Raw genomic sequence first — 20,504 nt, 5'->3', positions numbered from 1 at the left:
TAACAAAGTTCAAATGTGACAATCTGCAAAAAACAAATCATTATTTTTGTGATGTCACTAAAATCAACCCATTCAGCCTACATCTTAGCTCCGCCTATTCACACTAAGTTATAAGTTGATGCTTTTTGAATAAGAGTAAATAAGATGGAACCAGAGCTCATTTGTATATATCTCTTAAAGACACAGTAACACAATCAGTCTGTTTAATTAAACCTACAAGTTCAATATTTTACTTTTTCATAAATATTAAAAATATATTCATAAATGTTTAAAAATGTGTAGTTACATGTACCAAAAATGTACCAAAAACCTTTTTCCAACCTCTCATTATCCCTCAGAGTTAAACAGACTGTGCTTTTAAGACTGAAATATGTAAATAAGCTCCGTTCTCATTGGCTGTCCTTAATTGAATCTCACTCAGAAAGGATTCTGGGCTGAAACACTCTTTATAACTTCAGCATGAATGGGTGGGGCTAAACTGCTGTAGGCTGAGTGGGTGGGGCTAAACTGCTGTAGGCTGAGTGGGTGGAGCTAAACAGCTGTAGGCTGAATGGGTGGTGCTAAACTGCTGTAGGCTGAGTGGGTGGGGCTAAGCTGCTGTAGGCTGAGTGGGTGGGGCTAAGCTGTTGTAGGCTGAGTGGGTGGGGCTAAGCTGTTGTAGGCTGAGTGGGTGGGGCTAAGCTGCTGTAGGCTGAGTGGGTGGGGCTAAGCTGCTGTAGGCTGAGTGGGTGGGGCTAAGCTGTTGTAGGCTGAGTGGGTGGGGCTAAGCTGTTGTAGGCTGAGTGGGTGGGGCTAAGCTGTTGTAGGCTGAGTGGGTGGGGCTAAGTTGTTGTAGGCTGAGTGGGTGGGGCTAAGCTGTTGTAGGCTGAGTGGGTGGGGCTAAGCTGCTGTAGGCTGAGTGGGTGGGGCTAAACTGCTGTAGGCTGAATAGGAAGATAAATGTAAGTTAGTTGTTTTTTCATGACGTCACAGAAATAATTGCCATAAGTGGAACCTCAGAAAACAAAATAACAGCAGATGTTTTTGTTCTGTATGTAAATTAAGCTGCAGTCGCACCAAACATGAGAGAATTTGCCTGAAAAAAAGCCAGTTAGCTTGGATGCGGTTAGTACAACTGGTTACCATGATTTTGCCATATTATCCATATATTACTGTGCTATCTGAAAAACATTATAAAAATGCAAATAATAACGAAGCAGTAATATAATACAAAACCACGTCACCTCAGGCTTATTCTCGATTGATTACCCAGCGAAGAAAATACTGAGGCAACAGTCTGGTGTGACTTCCAGCTTTTAAGCGGAACTCCACAGAATTTTCAAAATTTCTGCATAATTAAATGGTTAAGATGTAGTCAGAGAGGTTCAGAGTGGTTCAGAGGGGTTTGGTGTGAAACGCTCTGTTCTAGAGAAACTTACTGAGTCAGAACTGTTCACAGTGGTGGTGATAGGAACCAGACGTCCACCTCTAAAAGCTCCCTCACAGAAAGTTCCTACAGTAAATGGTTATGAATTCACTGCCTGATGACTGAGACACTGTTTTATGATAGTTTAGAGAACTTAAACTCCATTCATGGTGGAGGGATACATGCAGGGCGCTGTGAGGCAAAATAGTCCCCAAAGAAATTGGTTTACATATTTTATTTCTTTATTTATTTCATGAATGCTTAATAATCTTTTATCTACCCTTATTTTAATTTATTTATTATTATATTTTTGTAATTTTAATTATTTTTTTATTTATTTATTGATCATTATTACTTTTTAGCATTTGTTATGTTTTTACTATTTAACTTCTCAATCCTTGATCTCTGTATTTCCATCATCAACATGCATATAAACTCAGAAGACTCGTGTAGGTTCACTGGTGGTTTTGGATGTTGTGGATGTTTGTGTTGTAGTCATTGCGATGCCGGGTTCCGCCACTGTGAAGACATCAGAGTCTGTAAATTTCTCCACAAATGAATTATTTTGCATTAAATCACTCTTGAATGACTTTATTTATATCTTAACCACTGAATTAAGGAGACATTTTGAAAAATTGGTGGAGTTATCCTTTAAGTATAAGTCATTTTAATGCAGAAACGCAAGGCTGCATTGTATGAAGTTAGTAATTGTCCAAATTCCTGTCTGTCTCCTGTCCGGTCCCGTCCTCTGCTGGTCAGTGCTGTGCGTTCCGCAGCCGGCTGATGGGCCGCGGTCACTACGTCTTCGACAGGCGCTGGGACAGGATGAGGCTGGCGCTGCACTGCATGGTGGAGAAGCACGTGAATGCTCAGATGTGGAGGTGAGTGCAGATAGACCTGCTCTCAGTGTCTCACTGTAACATCCTCCTATAAAACACAGGTTACTGACTAAAACTAAGCTTTCCAGTAATTCTACACTCTCAAAAAAGATGACTGTGCCACGACAACAGGCTGATTGCATGCGACCACAATTGCTTCGGTGCAAAAACCACTTTATTCAGAGCAGCTTCCTGCCACAGGCTGATGATGTCATATCCTCTGTGTTGTAGAAAAGTCCCCCTGGTGGCAGACTCTGTGGTCAGCTCGTCCCCGAGCCCATCTGAGGCGTCTCCTCTGAGCTCCCCTTCTCTCTCCACCCTCGCTCCTGCACTCCCTGACGGAGTCTCCATGGTATCCTACTCCACCCCCTTCTCCCACAACGGCGCGGGGGTCTTCTGCATCCGGGATCCGGAGCCCAGCCCAAAGCTGCCTCAGACTAAAGCGGCCAAGCCTGCGAGGACCTCGGGGGAAGGGGTGGCGGTCAAACGGCGGAAGCCCCCTCCCATCTCCGACACTGCCGCCTACCGGAAGAACGGCAACGGCTACCACCCGCCTCCGGGCCCCGCCCACATCAGCAACGGCACGGCGGCCCTGAGCGTCCGGGCTAAACCGCGGACGGGCGGGCCGGGGCCCCGGGACTCGGACAGGTACCCCAGCGTGGAGCTGTCCCTGCCTCAGGCGCTGACGGGGGACCACGGGGGCGTCTCGTCTCACAGCCCGCTGCCTTGCAGCTCCGCCGAGGCACGCAAACGCAAGACCTCCAGCTCCGGCGACCGACCTGGCAAGATCACCAAAACGACGGCGCTTGATGGAATCTTCCGCAAGTCCAGCGCCGGCCTTCTGTCCTCGGTGGCCGAGGCATCTCAGAGTGCCCTCTCCAGACTGGTGAGCGCTGAGAGAGAGTGATTCTGACAGTGAATCTGATTCCTACTGTTCTTTAAAGGGGCCGTTAAACGGAAAAGCCAAGGTTCCTTGCTGTTTTGGTCTGCTGTCTAAACGACGTTAGTTCAAAGTAAGGATTTTGCGCCGGGAGTAACAAATGAGATCCATATAAATCACAACAAATATACAAAATTTCATCAAAAAAATTATCCACAGTAAATATACAAAATAGGTCCCAGAGCAAACAAATTCCGGGGCACGCTCTCTTAAGAAAGATATAAAAGAAAGATAAAAAGTCTAAAAAGCCATTATTAGCACCTGGCAGTGTATATAAAATGTGCTGACGGGTGGCAGCCTGCTCAGGCCTTCATCAGGACACAATAAATGTTGGAAAAACAACATCTTAACCATGAAGTATTATGCCATTTTTTTCATATTTTAATTTGTAGACGCTCCCTCAGCTCTCAGCGTTTCACAGAAATCAGTGTGTTTTTCAAGGCATTATTTCAAACAAAAAGTGGGAGCTGAGTTAAATATAATTTTAGTTTACATATATTAACATTTTGCAGCGTTTCGGGATCATTAAGCGATGTTAGCTCACTTCTGTTTGAAAATCTGACAACTTAACATCAGCAAAATTGTATATAACAGCTCACTGCCAGATCATCCTGCTGCTGTAAAATCAGGTGAGGTGGAAAACCAGGTCCAGCGCCTGATTCAGATATCTTCAGGAGAATGCTGCAGATCTCAGCTCTAAAGCAGGTTCTGTAGATTGTGTGGTTGTAATGCAGTCCTACTGCTCATCACTCTATTATTAGAATGTAATCTGAATACTGTCTTTGTTCTGTAACTGTAATGGAATATATATCCTTTTTTTCCTGATAGCGCCGTTACACACATTCCGTTACCACCCTTCCCTGTGACTGTAGTGTACTGTCATTTTTAATTTGGCCACAAACTGTAATTAAACTAGGTAGGGCAAGTTTATTTGTAGGGCACCTTTTGTACCCAGTGTCTGTTGAAAGTACACAAACAGAAAAATAAAAGTATTAGATAATAACACAGCTTACAGCATTCCTGAGATCCAGCGTCTCAGAAAGGCTTTTCGAAAGACAAAAACATAAGAAGTGCAGAGGAAGTCAGAAATGCAGTTGCAATCATACTCAAGTCATTTCCAGCACACTAAAACCTACCGCTTTCTCGGCTGAGCAGCAGCCTTAACTGAGCACAGTCTTACTTCGGAAGAATACCAACCCCTAAACTGATAATCAGTCATTGGGGAGAGTTGATAAAGGAGAACTTTTAGAAATTAAAATTCAGGAGCTTAGTAGCAAATAAAATAAAATAAGGAATAAAAGAAATTAAAATAGTGGCAAGATAAATCACACCCTGAGATCTAGCACCTCAGAAAGGCTTTAGATTTAATTAAAAGAAGGTGCAAAGTATAATGAGCAAAGACAATAAAATAAAATGCAATGAAAATTGTAACTTAAAAAGCTAAAAATAAAAGACGTTACAATAGCAAGTAAAATAAGGGCTTAAATTATAGTGATTAAGATAAAGTGCGGTTCTAAACAAACACGAGAAAATTAGAACATTTTCAATCTGGCCTTAAAAATGGCTGCTAATAGGAAAGAATGGAATTTGAATATAACATATTTTACTGTTTTTGTTTGTTTGTTTGTTTGTTTTATCTTGTGGTCAACAATCATTGACCATCACTGGGGGCTGTTACTGTGGTAACCCGGTTAACCATCACTGGACACAAAAATGCAGTATGAAAATGAATTAGGACTGTTTTTGGTACATCACACACAAGTTTGAAGTGGGCTTTATAGTTATAGAATATGGCCCCTTTAAAAGAACTGAGTCTGATTACAGTTGAACACTTAAAAGGGGAAAGTCTGTCAACATTTCTGCATAATTAAGGTTAATTAAGGAGTCATTCAGAGTGATTCAGTGTGAAATAAATACACTGGCTGATGTCTTAGACGTGGTTTCACGATAGTTCTGAGAACTTAAACTCCATTCATGGTGGAGGGATACATGCAGAGGCAAAATAGTCCCCAAAGAAAGCTTAATATTTCAGATTTATCAAAATTTCTCCATCATCAACATTCCATATAGACTCAGAAGACTCGTGTAGGTTCACTGGTGGTTCTGGATAGTAAATAAAATGTCTATATCTGTGTTGTAGTCATGGCGACCCCTGGTTCCTATCACCACCACTGTAAAGACATCTGAACCATTTCACACCAAACCACTCTGAACCACATCTTAAGCACTAAATTATGGGAGATTTTGGTGGAATTCCCCCTTTTGAGCACTTTAATGATGAATTTGATGTACATTGTTTGCTGTATACTTACGAACGCAACTCTTCCTTGTGTTTCCAGCCCAAAGTGCACCACTAACGGCGTGTGAGGTGGAGAGAGTCGAGCAGCTTCGCGGTGGTCTCCTTAAGCCCCTCTTCCACACATGGTGAACCTCTGTCCTTCTGCATGCGGCGCCGTCTCTGTGGAGAGAGTCCATCACACTGTGCGTCCTGCCCGTTCACTCGACTCTCTGCGCTCTGTCACGGGGGGGTCTTCTGGCCTCTGGTCACGGAGGGGGTCCGTCAGGTACCCCCTGCTGCACCCCACCATAACAGAACTACTCCTTTAAAAGTGCGGCACCCCTCCGAACAGAGGCGGCCGTGATGAAAGCAGGATGTCGGAGAGCGTTGTAAATTTTAAGTGTCCTGTCAGAAACCATGCACAAACAGATACGTCTCAGACTTTTAGGAATCAGTGTGGCTTTTTATTTCTTTTCTTTTCGTACATCAGCGGTTTGGAGTTCCGTGTGCCGCAGCAGTGAGGCGGACGACCGGCCGCGCCGATCTAAAGTGCACTTAGTGTCCTATCATGCCTGGACTGCACGACAGGCAGCTGAGGGAAAAAAAAACAAGTTTCACCAAGGGAATATTTTATAGAGTACTTTTTGGCAAGCTGTATTTTTCTAAAGAGGATGAATTCAGGTTTTTGAGTATTTTTTTGTTGTTGCAAGTGTTTCTGAGGAATACAAACACAAACGTCAGGACTTGCATCCGAGTTGTAAAGCAGCCTAGCATAGTGTTGAATTTTGTATAATAATTTATCATTCTTTATTAATTTTCTAACTGACATGAGTAGGGCTTAAGGCATCGCGCGAAAGTATATTTGTACGTCCTTATAAAAGTTTAAGTATTATTATTATTATTATTATTATTATTATTATAGAGATATTGTTGGAAATATGAGTACATATCTTTTTTTGTTGTTTTGTATTTATTATCCGTATCTCTCAGAGCTAAAGGAATCTAGAGGTTTCTATCCTCCCTGATCATTTGTACATTCAGAGCTTCACCTGGTTTGTCCTGAAATAGATCCCGGTATTCCTGCGCGATCCCCCACGGTCACAAGATCAAACAGACGAAGAAGGCCCTCGGCTTTTGACGGCCGCTTGCCTCCCGAGACTGTCGCCGAATAACGGAAACGAGCTCAAGTTGTGAGGAGTCGGCGCGGCGGCCTTCACGGCGGAGAAGAGCTGCGTAGGATCTGAAGCCGAGTGTGTAGCATTTTCAGTGAAGTTCTCCTCACTGGCTCAGCTGGAGATCCTCAACTGTGACGTCTCTTTGTCTCTTTTCTAGCAGTTAAAGTTACAGTCAGTACATTTCGCGAATAGAGGTTTTATTTGTTTTTTTTTTTTCTTTTCCTTTATATCGTTGCTGACGGAACAAAGCCTCGTATCTCCAAAATGGTAACTTTACAGGAGAAGGAAAAAACATACTGCACTTTTAATGTAAGTCAATGGAACCAGACTTTTTTCCAAGTCATTTTGGGCCGTTTATTTTGGTCCATTCATCATGAAATTTACACGCAATGTAAAGAACAACATTTTCAAATTATGTCAAAAACTGAAAAACAACAAAAATGGAGATACAAGGTTTTCTTCTGACAGCAGCAAATATGATATATATATATATATATATATAATATATAGTCTGTGATGGTTCAGACTGCCTTTAAAATGGCCACTGTTCATTTTTTTTTCATTTCTTTTATGGATTTATCTGTAATTCACTTCTAAACTTGTACTGATTGTGGCTTTAAAGGCATATTTTTACAACTTTTTCAACTTTCTGCTTAATTAATGGATGGAAACAGAGTCGTTCAGAGTGGTTTGGTGTGAAACGCTCCGTTCTAGAGTCAGAATTGTCCACAGTGGTGGTGATAGGAACCAGACATCCACCTCTGACACACAAATTGGTTGTTTGGTTTTGAGGTTTATTCCTGTTCGTGGTAGGTGCTGCGAGGCAAAGTAGCCCCCAAAGAGGACTTCAGATTTACCTTATCAACATTTACATGTAATGTTATCTTGGTTGTTCTGTATTTATTAGTGATGTCTCTCAGAGGTAGGGGAATCTAGAGCTGATCTATAGGTACGTTCAAAGCTTCACCTGGTTTATCCTGAAAGAGATGCCAGTATTCCTGCACTGTTCCCCACATTATTTGTCCTGCTTATTTAATCTGCAATGCAAATATAGCCATTTTTTCATATCTAAAACCACCAGTGAAGATGTTTACAGTTTTGATAGTAAATAAAATAGATTTGATCTACAGAGGCTTTTGCACACACTTGTGCCAGCTGGCATTAAAACAAGATGTGGAAATTCTGAAATTCAGGTTAAAATTTCAAAGATTAATTTCAATTTTAATGCCTGTAACAGAATTTGTAGTGAAAAGGTTTGAATTAAATTAGAAATAGAATAAAATAGAAAAAGTTTTACTAGTGATCTCAGACTTTAGGACCCCACTATATTTCACTGTATGTATTTAATTTTTTTTTTTTTCTTTTTTCTTCGTAGAATTGCTGTCATGATTGAAATAATCTGGGGCCAGATTAACAAAATTGTCTTAGGAAAGAAAATCTTTGTAAATATTTGTTTTTCCTTCATTCTTAAGAAAAAAGATAACTTCTTAAGAATTCTTTTTTTAACTCATTTTGTAATAATAATTCTAAGAGTGATATTCTTGAAAACATTCTGTTTTAAATGTATTCTCAATCTTTCCCACCAAACCACTGGAACCACTGAACGACTCTATTTACATCTTAACCTTTTAATTTTGCAGAAAGTTTGTAAAAAATTGGTGAAATTCTCTTTTAAGGTCCTGATTTTTATTTTATGGATAGAAAATTCTACACGCAGTGCGACGTCTGTCTGTCTGGCTTTATGTGGTGAAACTCTCAAAGGTCTCAAGGTCGAAAATATCCTTTCCACCCAACAATTAAATGAAACTGTTGAAAAGTAATTGAAGTTTCATGCAACACATTAAATTATTCTACTAGTAATTTGAATGTGATCACGTGGCTCCATAAAGTCAGATTGAATCAGGTGAAGATGTGTGAAGGTTTCACCAGGTAAAGCCAGGCTTAGCGTCGCCTTACAGTGTAGAACGTTTATAAATCCACCGACTTTAACGTCTCGTATTGAAGACGTTCCTGAGGACGTCAGTCCTGTGATGCCAGCTTCGTTCTCCCTGTAGAGTCTCAGAGAGGATCTTCATTACTGTGCGATTTGTGGATGATTTGTAAAGAACCCCTTTTTTGCACGTTTATTCTTTGATGGCAATTTAATATGTTTCTATTTATATAAAAAAAGCAAACGTATTGGATAAATAATAAGAAATAGACAGATATTTGTACAGTTTTGTCAGCAGCAGCATAAACTGTGTAAAGACAATAACTCTGTGATCCCGAATCCCGCACAGTGCGTGAGCGTCGTCCCGTAGACGTGTCGTTTCTACCGTGTTGCCTTGCCGCTATGCAAAACTAGCCGTAGGTCAACTACCAGAGCTAAGAAATAAAAAAAAAATTTAAAAATTATTACAAAAAAAAAAAACTCGCCCCTGCAAGGTCTTCACCTGCGGCCCGTCCAGGTGATCGTGTACAGTGCTTCCACAGAAGGACTCAGGCGCTGGTTGAGGGGATGGAAAGAATAAAGCTCAGTCTCAGCCTGTAAACCTGCCAACAAGAGAACCGACAGAATGAAGGAAACTTGGATTTTTGGTTTGTTTTCATTTAATCGCCTTTTTTTTCCTACACACAGCAGCCAGTCGCGTACAGTGGCGTCCTGAAGTCTGAGGTCACACGGAAAGTCTGGGTCTTTTTCCCTTAGAGCTGGAAAAAAAACTGAATATTTGAAAATGTTGACAAATTTTAGTTAAGAGGAGTCAAATGAAGAAGCTTCTGCAGTGTTTTTATTTCCCATCTTTTGTAATGAAGCTCCTGTTCAGACGATTCTCATGTGGATTTGATCTACAGAGGCTTCTGCACACACTTGTGGAGTCCGTGCCACTCCAGCGCCGCTGCCGTTAAAACGAACGGTGGGAAATTCTGACATTCAGGTTAAAATTTCAAAGATTCACTTCAATTTTTAAGCTCATAAAACAAACTTGTGGTTAAAAAATTTCATTAAATTAGAAAAGAATACAAAATAGAAATATTTTTACTAGTGATCTCAGACTTTAGGACCCCACTGCATTTCACACCCTTTTAAACAGAATTGCTGTCATGATTTAAATATTCTCGGGCCGGATTCACAAAACTGCCTTAAGAAGGAAAATCTTCTTAAATGTGTGTTTGTTTTTTTTCACGTCATTCTTGAGAAAAAAAGTTACGAGAAATTGTAATTCTTCAGATAGCTTATTAAGAATTTTCTGATTTTTTTTCTTAACTATTTTCTTATGAATAATTCTAAGAACGAGTGTTATTCTTGAAAACATTCTGTTCTTAATCTTGCGACAGACTGTCTCTCGTCACTGTATTGACGAGTTGATCGAGTTGTTGGCTGTTTCTTCCTCCATCAGCTGTAGATCTTGTTTCTTAATTTTGAACACCTGGTTTGGATTAAACTGAGTAACGGAGTTAATAGTTAATACAGATTTTAAATGTATGTTGCGTTGGTTACGGTACATGGTAAAACGCAATGTAGTCAACATAAGAATATAATTCAGATTTTCTCAAGATAACATTTGAGAACTTAAGTTTTTTTTCAAGAATTGCATTTAAGAACTCTGGGCCTCGTTCTCCAACCGTTCTTAAGAAGAAATTTCTTCTTACGCAGTTTTGGCGAAGATTCTGACTCACCGATGTTCTCTTATGTGGGGTTTGTTCTTCGGTAAGAACAGAATCTACACATACTCAAGAGCACAAAGGAGAGAACAGTTCTGCGCTTTAAGAACACGACATGAACCTGATGGAGACTTTTTCTTAGGACCTTTATCAAGAACACACTTAAGAACAGACTTAGGAGGATATCGGAGAACGAAGGCTGTTCTTAGTGTTTGTCTTAAGAACCTTCACAAGTTTTTTCTTTAGAAAGTTTTTGTGAATCCGGCCCCTGATCCGATCAGGCGCGTCAGATTCCTGTCTGTCCGAATCGTAGCGGTGACCAAACATCTGTCCGTTCTGAATCTCCAGTCTGAGGCCTCACAGGCTCTAGAGTGACGTTCTGTAACGTTCCCTGAGGAGCTCATCGTCTCCACGTCAGCACTAACGAGAGGGAACCGCAGCTCGAGCCACTTTAACGGCTGGCGCTCGTTTGTGCATGAGCTGCGATTTACTTACTTTACTTTTACTTTTTTTTTTTAGCCAGTTAGTCATGGTTGTGATGTCACAGCACTTGAATGTTCGGTTGCCTCTGATTGGTCTAACTCGTCTACAGTCACTAGAGCTCCGTGTTATTAGGTTACGTTTCCCACTTAAAACTTAAGACCTTATTAGTAATGTACACTCTTACAAAAGCACAGTTCTTCAAGAACCATTTGCATGTATAAAGGGTTTTTGTGTGGAGAATGGTTCTATATAGCACCAAGCAGGGTTCTTGGTTCTTTATTGTATGCAAGCTTGACATCATAACAACAGAACCCTGGAAGAACCCTTTTTGGTGCTATATATCCATCAATCTGAAGAACCATTTTACCATGCAGAGAATCATTTAAACATGCAGATGGTTCTTTGAGTGTTCATAGTTCTGTATAGAACCATTGTCTTTACTGAAGAACCCTTGAAGAACCATGCAGGCTAATTGGATATAAAAAGATTTTCTCCTGTATTTCTTTGTATTGAATATTTAAGTTATTTATTATGTTTTGGAACTTGATAATGTTCACAAACGTTAGAGTGAAATTAACATTCATTTAAGTGGAACCCTGTGAGAGGTTCTGCTGAAATCCCAAGTGGCCTCTCTGGAAATCTGCATTCTCCCTCTTACAGTCTACTCGTAAAGATGGTTCTTCAAGGGTTCTTTGGTAAAGAAAATGTATATATTCTATGTATATATAGAACCATGAACACTCGAAGAACTCTTTGCATTATTAAAGGGTTCTTTGCATTGTGAAAGGGTTCTTCATAATGATGGAGAAAGTGCTATCAATGGTTCTATGTAGAACCCTTTTGAAAAGATTTCTATTATTGTTCTATTATAAGTCCAGCTTGTGCCAATAGAAGAACCCTTTTAAGTGTTATATAGAACCATTCTTCAACAGTCTGAAGAACGGTTTCACCATTTAATCATGCAGATGGTTCTTTGAGTGTTCTTGGTTGTATATAAACCATTTTGTTTACTTAAGAACCCGTGAGGAACCATCTTGAAGTGTGTAGATGACCAGCAGGATTAGAGCCGTGCGGCGCTGTGGACTTCCTCAGTGATGTGGATGATAATCTGCGAGTCTGGAGACGTTTGGAGATTCAGATCAGGCGTTTTAATTCACTTCCAGCAAAAAGCGTTCGAAGTGTCTTTCAGTGCCACCTAAACCAGCCTGTCATCTTTGGAGGATTTAGGTTTAAGTGACGATGTTAAAAAAAGAACACCAGCATTTTTCAGCCCAGTCTCTGTACAGACGTGTCCGATACGCTGTATGTCCAAAAGATCGTACACACCAGCGTTTCCTCTCAAATCGAGAGGTTCATTTAAGGCTGAACGATTTAGAGGGTTTTTTTTTATGGCCAATATTGTGACTGCTATTTTAAATTGTGAGTCGCTGTCCAAAGAAAAACATGCATCTCCATTTTTATTTGTCTACATCATTTGAAGATGACCGTCCTTTACACTGTGTAAAAACTTGGTGATGAATGGACCAACAGAAACGCTCCAAAATCACATGGAATAAAACCTCTTTACATTAACTCACCTTAAACGTTTTTGCCCTCGCATGTTTTCCTTTGGACAGTGATGATTATAAATATATATTGCTGGTGGGCAATAATGGCAACATCGATATTCCACAATACCTACTACTACTACTTTAGAACAAAGTGAAGCCACGTGAAAAATCAAAAACTGTTAATCCAATTACTATTCAGCATTTCACAGACTGTGCTACACTAAATCCAGTTATTCCTGCCTAATTATGTCCTCCTTTTCATTAAAAAAGCAGTTTGGAAGTGTTTTTAAGTACTGACCAAATCCACAATACGCTTAGAAAAGCATATTGTGATGTAATTTATCACAATAATGATCAATATTGTCATATTGCCAAGCTCTAGTATGTAATTTATGTTACGTTAAATGCCTAATTGATCATTGTAAAGCTGTGGTCACCAGCTGTCCTCCTGGAGATCTGCTTTCCTGCACGTTTCACCTCCAAACCCGACACCAGCACGCCTCGTTCAGCTAATCGAGTGTTTCTGAGATCAATAATTGGATCAGGTGGGGTTGATCAAGATTGGAGGTGAAGCCTGCAGGAGACACACTGGTGACCAATGAGTTTACTGATGTTGGATGGTCAGTTCTGGATCAATAATCATCCCAAAGGTATTGGATGGAGCTCCATCACTGCAGAGAACACAGTTCCACTGCTCCACAGCCCAATGCTGGGGGGCTTTATACCCCTCTAGTCCACACTGGGCACTGGACACGGTGACCTTAGGCTCATTTGCAGCTGCTCCAGAGTGTCTCATTCTATTGGCCAGTGCTTTTCTATAGGATACTTTTGGACATACAGCGTAGACGTATTGCTTTAAAGGGGAATTCCACCAAAATCCCCCATAACTCAGTGTGTGAGATGTAATCAGAGAGATTCAGAGTGGTTTGGTGTGAAATGGTTCAGATGTCTTTACAGTGGTGGTGATAGGAACCAGGGGTCGCCATGACTACAACACAGATATAGACATCTTATTTACTATCCAGAACCACCAGTGAACCTACACGAGTCTTCTGAGTTTATATGAATGTTGATGATGGAAAATAGTGGAAAATCTGAAATAATAAGTTTTCTTTGGGGACTATTTTGCCTCACAACGCCCTGCATGTATCCCTCCACCATGAATGGAGTTTACGTTCTCTAAACTATCATAAAACAGTGTCTCAGTCATCAGGCAGTGAATTCATAACCATTTACTGTAGGAACTTTCTGTGAGGGAGCTTTTAGAGGTGGACGTCTGGTTCCTATCACCACCACTGTGAACAGTTCTGACTCTGAGTTTCTCTTGAACCGTTTGCTTGCTTAAGTGGTTCTTCAGATTGATGGAGAATGTGTTGCACCTTTTTGAAAAGGGTTCTGCTGTTGTGTACTCCAGCGATCTGAAGAATCTTTCTGCCATGCAAAGACCCTTTAAGCAGTGTTTGTGGCTCTATATAACACCATTGTCTTGCTAAAGAACCATTGGAGAACCATGTTTAAGTATATAAGTTTATCTAGAACGGAGCGTTTCACACCAAACCACTCTGATCGACTCTGTTTACAGCTTAACTGTTTGCAGGAATTATAAAAACCCTCTTTAATCCTTTAAAAAGGAAGGTTTTGTTGATTTTTGTTTTTATTATTTTTTTATTTTATTTTTTTATTATTATTATTATTTTTTTGTTATTTACTGGTTTGGGCGCTGGGGGCGCTCTAACAAACCTTCTGAAGAGCTTTTGTACGTATTTCTGACAGAGTTAAGCTTTCGGTGGTGATGCTTCTCCACTGACCCCTCAGCGGTCAGATGCACGTTAGTCCGCGCTGGCTGGATGTTGGTCTTCCGGCGGCTGTGAAACTCTGAGCGCTTCGCTTTGTCTGTTCGTTCTGTTTGTGTCTCACTGAACTGGCGCTGTTCTTGTTGCCGTGTGTGTAGCAGTGTTTGCTGTCGCGTATTTAATATGCGAGGTTTGAGTTTCTGAAACTCCAGGGGCCGAATTCACTAAAGTGTCTTAAGAAAGATCTTATGAAGGTTCTTAAGACACTAAGTAGTTCGTAAGAATGTTCTTAGAAGCAATTCTCCAAAAAAAACTTAAGAAGATCTCAAATATTCTTCTGACATCTTAATTATTTAAGATTTTCTTCATGTATTCTGTGGTGAATTTCTCAGCTTATCATAAACATGAGATTTATTTAGAATTTGTTTTAACTGTTTTTTCTGTTACTTATTCTTCAAATAACTTAAGAATTCTTAAGAACGTCTTGAGGCTTTTTTTGTATTTTCTTAAGAATAATTCTAAGAACGTGTTACTCCTGAAAACGTTCTGTTCTTAAAAGTTCTCCTAACCTGATTTGGTCTAAGTCAGTTATCAGACTCAGCGCTGCCTCTTCTGCTCCTGCTCATCCTCATCTCCTGTTTTCCGTCGTCACTCCACAGTTATTGTATCATCTAAGGTTTTTCCTCTTGGCTGTTTCTTCCTCCATCAGCTCCAGATCTTGTTAGCTATTGATCAACTTTTTGATGTTTGATGTTTTTCCTGTTTTGCTCCTCTGAGTGGATTAAACTAAATAACGGGGAAAAACAGTTAAAAATGTAAAATAAATCTCATGTTGTTTATACGTGGTAAAATAAAACGTAGTCCACAGAAGAAAACAGTTAAGAAAATCGTGAGAAAATAAATACGATTTTCTTAAGAGAATATTTGAGAACGTAAGTGTTTTTTGAGAATTGCCTTTAAGAACATTCTTAAGGACTTCTTAGTGTTTTTCTTAAGAACCTTCACAAATTTTACTGAGGAAGGTTTTCGTGAATCCGACTCCTGGACAGAATTCTCCCGACTCTGTATGAAGTGGACGCGGTTCTGGTCAGACGGCAGCGCGAAGCTCCAGAAACACAAAGCGTCCGTGGTTTCGGTCACTGCTCAGTGATGAGACTCTCAACAGCATCACATCCCAAAGCTGTCGGGGCGAGTGACCATCAGAGTGAACACTCTCTCTAATCCTGAGATGTGATGCTGTTGGGAAGCTCGACCCCCGATGTGTCCACTTTAATGGCGTCTACTGATGAGGACATACAGCACTGTGCTGAGTCTTAGGCACTTAAGCACACTGTTTAAAAGCCTTTTATCTCTGCAGCGTTTCTGCTGCTAAAAACACTGAAAAACCATCAGAACCAACACAAATCAACATAAATACAGTACAAAGTAACAGATTTCTTAAGTGGTGGATATGAGCTACACTCAGGTTCTTCAAGGGTTCTTTAGTGAAGAAAATGGTTCTGTACAGAACTATGAACACTCAGAACCCTTTGCATGCTTTAATGGTTCTTTGAATGGTGAAACTGTTCTTCAGATTGATGGAAAATGTGCTGTATATGGTTCTATGTAACACCAAAAAGGGTTCTGCTTGACATTGTAAAAATATAAGAACCCTTTTTAAAAAAAGGTGCTATATAGAACACATTCTCCATCGATCTGAACAACCATTTCAGCAAATAACAATTTAAGCATGCAAATGGATCTGTATAGAACTCATGGTTCTAAATAGAACCATTGCCTTTACTAAAGAACCATCTTTTTAAGTGTAATTAATGTTGTTGGTGCTATTTAGAACCATTAACAGCACATTTGCCATTGCAAAGAACCATTTAAACGTGCAGATGGATCTGTATAGAACACTGTTCCAAATAGAACCATTGCCTTTACTAAAGAACCATCTTTTTAAATGCGAATATCCTTTTTGGTGCTATTTAGAACCATTAACAGCACACTCGCCATCAATCTGAAGAACAGTTTCACCATGAAAGGACCCTTTACACAAGATGAGTGTTCATGGTTCTATAGAAAACCGTTTTCTTTACAAAAGAACCCTTGAAGAACCATCTTTTTAAGAGTGTAGATTAAAGAACATAGTTTGGCTCCAGTATCACATGGATTTATTAACCTCCTTCAGCAGCTCCAGGTTTAAGATAATGCAGTATTGATTAGATAAAGCAGGTATTGGTGATTGATTACTGGTATCCTGGTAATTAACTGAGGAGAAGACACGAAATGGTTAATTAAACACACTGATAGACATTAAAAAGCCCTTATTGCGTTAACTGTATTTGTGTTTGTTGTAGTTTGGTGTTTTTCTGTGCAGATAAACGCTTAAGCAGCAGATAAAGAGCTTTTAAGTATGTTCGGAGCGTTTGCTCAGTGCTGTGTCGGCGTTTGTGTGCGAACGACTACTTAGCTGTGATTTGAGAGCGTCGAAGGTTAAAGAATAAGAAATGGGCTGTTTTGTGTGAGATTGTTTATTCTGGACCCCTGAAACCCCCCAGACTGGGACTGAGTCTAACACTGAGGTCTCTGATGGGGGCGCTATAGGGGACGGTCTCTGCGCTGACCGAGCCATAAACGATTAGCAAGGCCTTATTTTTCATTTTTATACTCGAGTCATCATGAAGAGCGATCTGATGCCTAAATCCGGAGGGGGGGGCGTTCAGCGTGACCTTTGACCTTTCTCTGCTCTGGGCCTGTGTGTCTCTACACTTAAATATAGATGTGTATTTTCAGGTTTGACTATGTTTTGAACTTCAACTGTTACATAAATACATTTTTTACCTGCTTAACTCTGCGTCCTGTTTCGCTTTCTTTCCTCGTTTGTGTGTTTGAGGGTCTCGGCAGTGAGTGACGTGAGGAGGGAATGCCGCTGGCTTTTGATTAGGGCTGGGCGATATGGCCATATGTATCGGTATCGTGATAAATTATGTCACAATCTGCTTTTCTGATCATATCATGTATATCATCAGTGCTTGTAGACACTGACCAACCACATGTTTCATTATAGAGTAAAAATAGCCCCATTTACCTGGATTTAGAACCAAATACTGAATAAAAATCAGTTTTTTAATGTTATTTTATAGTTTGTGGTGATACTGGCTCTTTTTTCACATATCATGCATCGTGAAAATTCCTCGAAGTATCACAATATTATATTTTTGCCACATCGCCCAGCTCTACTTTTGATTGAGAGGAATGTCCCAGGAACCTCTTCATCATTAAAGTCCACCAGCTCTTCAGATTTTCTCCATAATTAAATGGGTAAAATGTGAACCTGAGAGGTTCAGAGTGTTTTGGTGTGAAATGGTTCAGATGTCTTTACAGTGGTGGTGATAGGAACCAGGGGTCGCCATGACTACAACACAAATATAGACATTTTATTTACTATCAGAACCACCAGTGAACCTACACGAGTCTTCTGAGTTTATATGGAATGTTGATGATGGAAAATAGTGGAAAATCTGAAATAATAAGTTTTCTTTGGGGACTATTTTGCCTCACAGCGCCCTGCATGTATCCCTCCACCATGAATGGAGTTTAAGTTCTCTAAACTATCATAAAACAGTGTCTCAGTCATCAGGCAGTGAATTCATAACCATTTCATGTAGGAACTTTCTGTGAGGGAGCTTTTAGAGGTGGACGTCTGGTTCCTATCACCACCACTGTGAACAGTTCTGACTCAGTAAGTTTATCTAGAACAGTGTTTCACACCAAACCACTCTGAACCGCTCTGATTACATCTTAACCAGTCAGAAATTATGAATAATGTAAATGAAATTCCCTTTAAGCAGATTACACACAGTGGGGTCCAAAAGTGAAAATGTATTTACATTTTGTGCTTATATTTTGCATTGTTTCCCAAATTAATGTGTAGTTTTTTTTATAATTCTCGTCTGAGCATGAGATTCACTGGAAGATTAAAAAATAAATTAATTAATTAAAAAAAAAAGACCTTTTTTGTACAAAGGCCGTAACATGGTCTGTCACACATTTGTTTAAATTTGAATAGAATTTCCAAGTTTAAATAGAAAAAAAAATCCAGATTTTTATTGTGTTCTTAGACTTTTGGACCCTCTTGTATACACCAATCAGCCACTTTATTAAGTCCACCTCCTTGTTTCTACACTTATCAGCTATAGTTTCACTCTGTAGTTATACAGTTACAGACTGTAGTCCATCTGTTTCTCTGCATACTTTGTTACCCTGTTCTTCAGTGGTCAGGACCCCGATGGACCCTCACAGAGCAGGTACTGTTTGGGTGGTGGATCATTCTCAGCACTGCAGTAACACTGACGTGGTGGTGGTGTGTTAGTGTGTGTTGTGCTGGTCTGAGTGGATCAGACACAGCAGTGCTGCTGGAGTTTTTAAACACCTCAGTGTCGCTGCTGAACTGAGAATAGTCCACCAACCAAAAACACCCAGCCAACAGCGTCCTGTGGGCAGCGTCCTGTGACCACTGATGAAGGACTAGAGGATGACCAACACAAACCGTGCAGCAGCAGATGAGCTATCGTCTCTGACTTTACATCTACAAGGTGGACTGACAAGGTAGGAGTGTCTAATAGAGTGGACAGTGAGTGGACACAGTGTTTAAAAACTCCAGCAGCACTGCTGTGTCTGATCCACTTGTACCAGCACAACACACACTAACACACCACCATATTTCTTGAAATGCATAAAATTGTCTTCATTATTTCTCAAAACAGAAAATGTTCTGACACTTTCACTACATATAGTGACTTAAAACGAGTAAAAATATATAGAAACAGGTGGAATAATCTTAATATTCTTACAACAGACTCATAATGAGAAACATTAGATATAATAACTACATTTAAGATGTTTTGCTCTTGCTAAAATATCATTGAATTTGAGTTCCAAAAGAATCCAAGTTTTATTATTGATATACTGTTTATCGTGAAACACAGCTTCATATCCCTGAAACAATTTGACAGAATTCATTATTTTATTGATTTATTTTTGTGTTTTTGTCAGTCAGTGTTCTCACTACGATACCCAGCATGCATTGCACAAACACATCATTGGGAATTCCTACTGCACTCACCAAACCCAGACTGCTGTGGATTTAAGTTACTTGACTTTTTGCCTCTTAATAACTTGTTTAAAATAAAATGGGTGAAAATGTTTTGGCGAAAGCCGCTTTCTGTCTGGAACATTATCCCAAATCAGTTAAATCATAATTACTTAAATCTTTTGGTGGATTTGCTTTTCTGCTTCACTGTAACTGTAACATAATGAAACCCCCAGCACTGGCCATTTTTCATAAACATTATATTGCTGGTTTCTCTTATACAATCACAATTTTTCACCACATAAATATTTCATATGGAACAAAAAGGAAATCATATAAAAAACAAAACTTTTTAGTCGAAATGGTTTGAAAAGGATATTGTTTTTTATTTTATTTTATATAACTTTGTTTTTCCAGTTACCTCTAAATAATATGCTACAGTTTTTGATGAAATTCCTGATGGTGTCAAATTATTACCTCAATCTTATTCCACCATCTTTAGATTCTTCCACTTTATTCACTGACCAGCGTCTTTATAAACAAACATTTTACAAATAACAAAATAAGATCGATCCTTCATAGAGCTAAGATACACTATATGGACAAAAGTATTAGGACACGTCCACATCACACCTACAGGGGCTTTAATGAGTCCCATTCTAAATCCGTAGGCATTAATATGGAGTTGGTGCCTCTTTGCAGCTCTAACAGCTTCCACTTTTGGAGAGAGTCTGTGGGAATTTCTGCCCGTTCATCCAGAAGAGCATTTGTGAGGTCAGACACTGATGTTGGACGAGAGGGCCTGGCTCACAATCTCCATTCTAGTTCATCCCAAAGGTGTTGATGGGGTTGAGGTCAAGTTCTCCCACACCAAACTCACCCAGTCAGGCCTTTATGGAGCTGCTTTGTGCACTGGGGCTCAGTCATAGAAGAATTGTCCAAAATGTCTTGTTGCATTAAGATTTCCCTTCACTGGAACTAAGGGTTCTAGACCAACCCCTGAAAAACAGCCCCGCCCATCATCCCTCCTCCACCAAACTGTACTGTTGGCTCTGCAGTCCGGTAGGTAACGTTCTCCTGACATCCACCAAACCCAGATTCATCATCAGACTGACAGATAGAGAAGCTGATTCATCACTCCAGAGAACACGTTTCCACTGATCCAGAGTCCAGTGGCGGCACTTTACACCACTCTAGTCGACGCTTGGCATTGAGCGTAGTGATCTTAGGCTTGTGTGCAGCTGCTCAGCCATGGAGACCCATTTAATGAAGATCCAGATGTG

The 20,504-nt window shown here is 40.0% G+C and overlaps 1 protein-coding gene across 1 annotated transcript in view; it reads left to right on the top strand.

Moving 5' to 3' along the window:
* Positions 1 to 6,513, top strand: part of atxn7l1 (ataxin 7-like 1) — a 41,269-nt gene extending 34,756 nt beyond the window's left edge. Inside the window, exons 9-11 of the mRNA XM_036577779.1 lie at positions 2,165 to 2,286; positions 2,515 to 3,169; positions 5,563 to 6,513. Coding sequence (XP_036433672.1) covers positions 2,165 to 2,286; positions 2,515 to 3,169; positions 5,563 to 5,580 — 795 coding nt within the window. The 3' untranslated portion in view covers positions 5,581 to 6,513. The remainder of the gene's footprint in view (positions 1 to 2,164; positions 2,287 to 2,514; positions 3,170 to 5,562) is intronic.
* The last annotated feature ends 13,991 nt before the right edge of the window (positions 6,514 to 20,504 follow it).

Source organism: Colossoma macropomum, unplaced genomic scaffold (genome assembly GCF_904425465.1).
Source record: "Colossoma macropomum unplaced genomic scaffold, Colossoma_macropomum, whole genome shotgun sequence".
Classification (NCBI taxonomy): Eukaryota; Metazoa; Chordata; class Actinopteri; order Characiformes; family Serrasalmidae; genus Colossoma; species Colossoma macropomum.
Note: the sequence above shows the minus strand (reverse complement) of the source record. Positions and strands in the feature narration are given on the sequence as shown.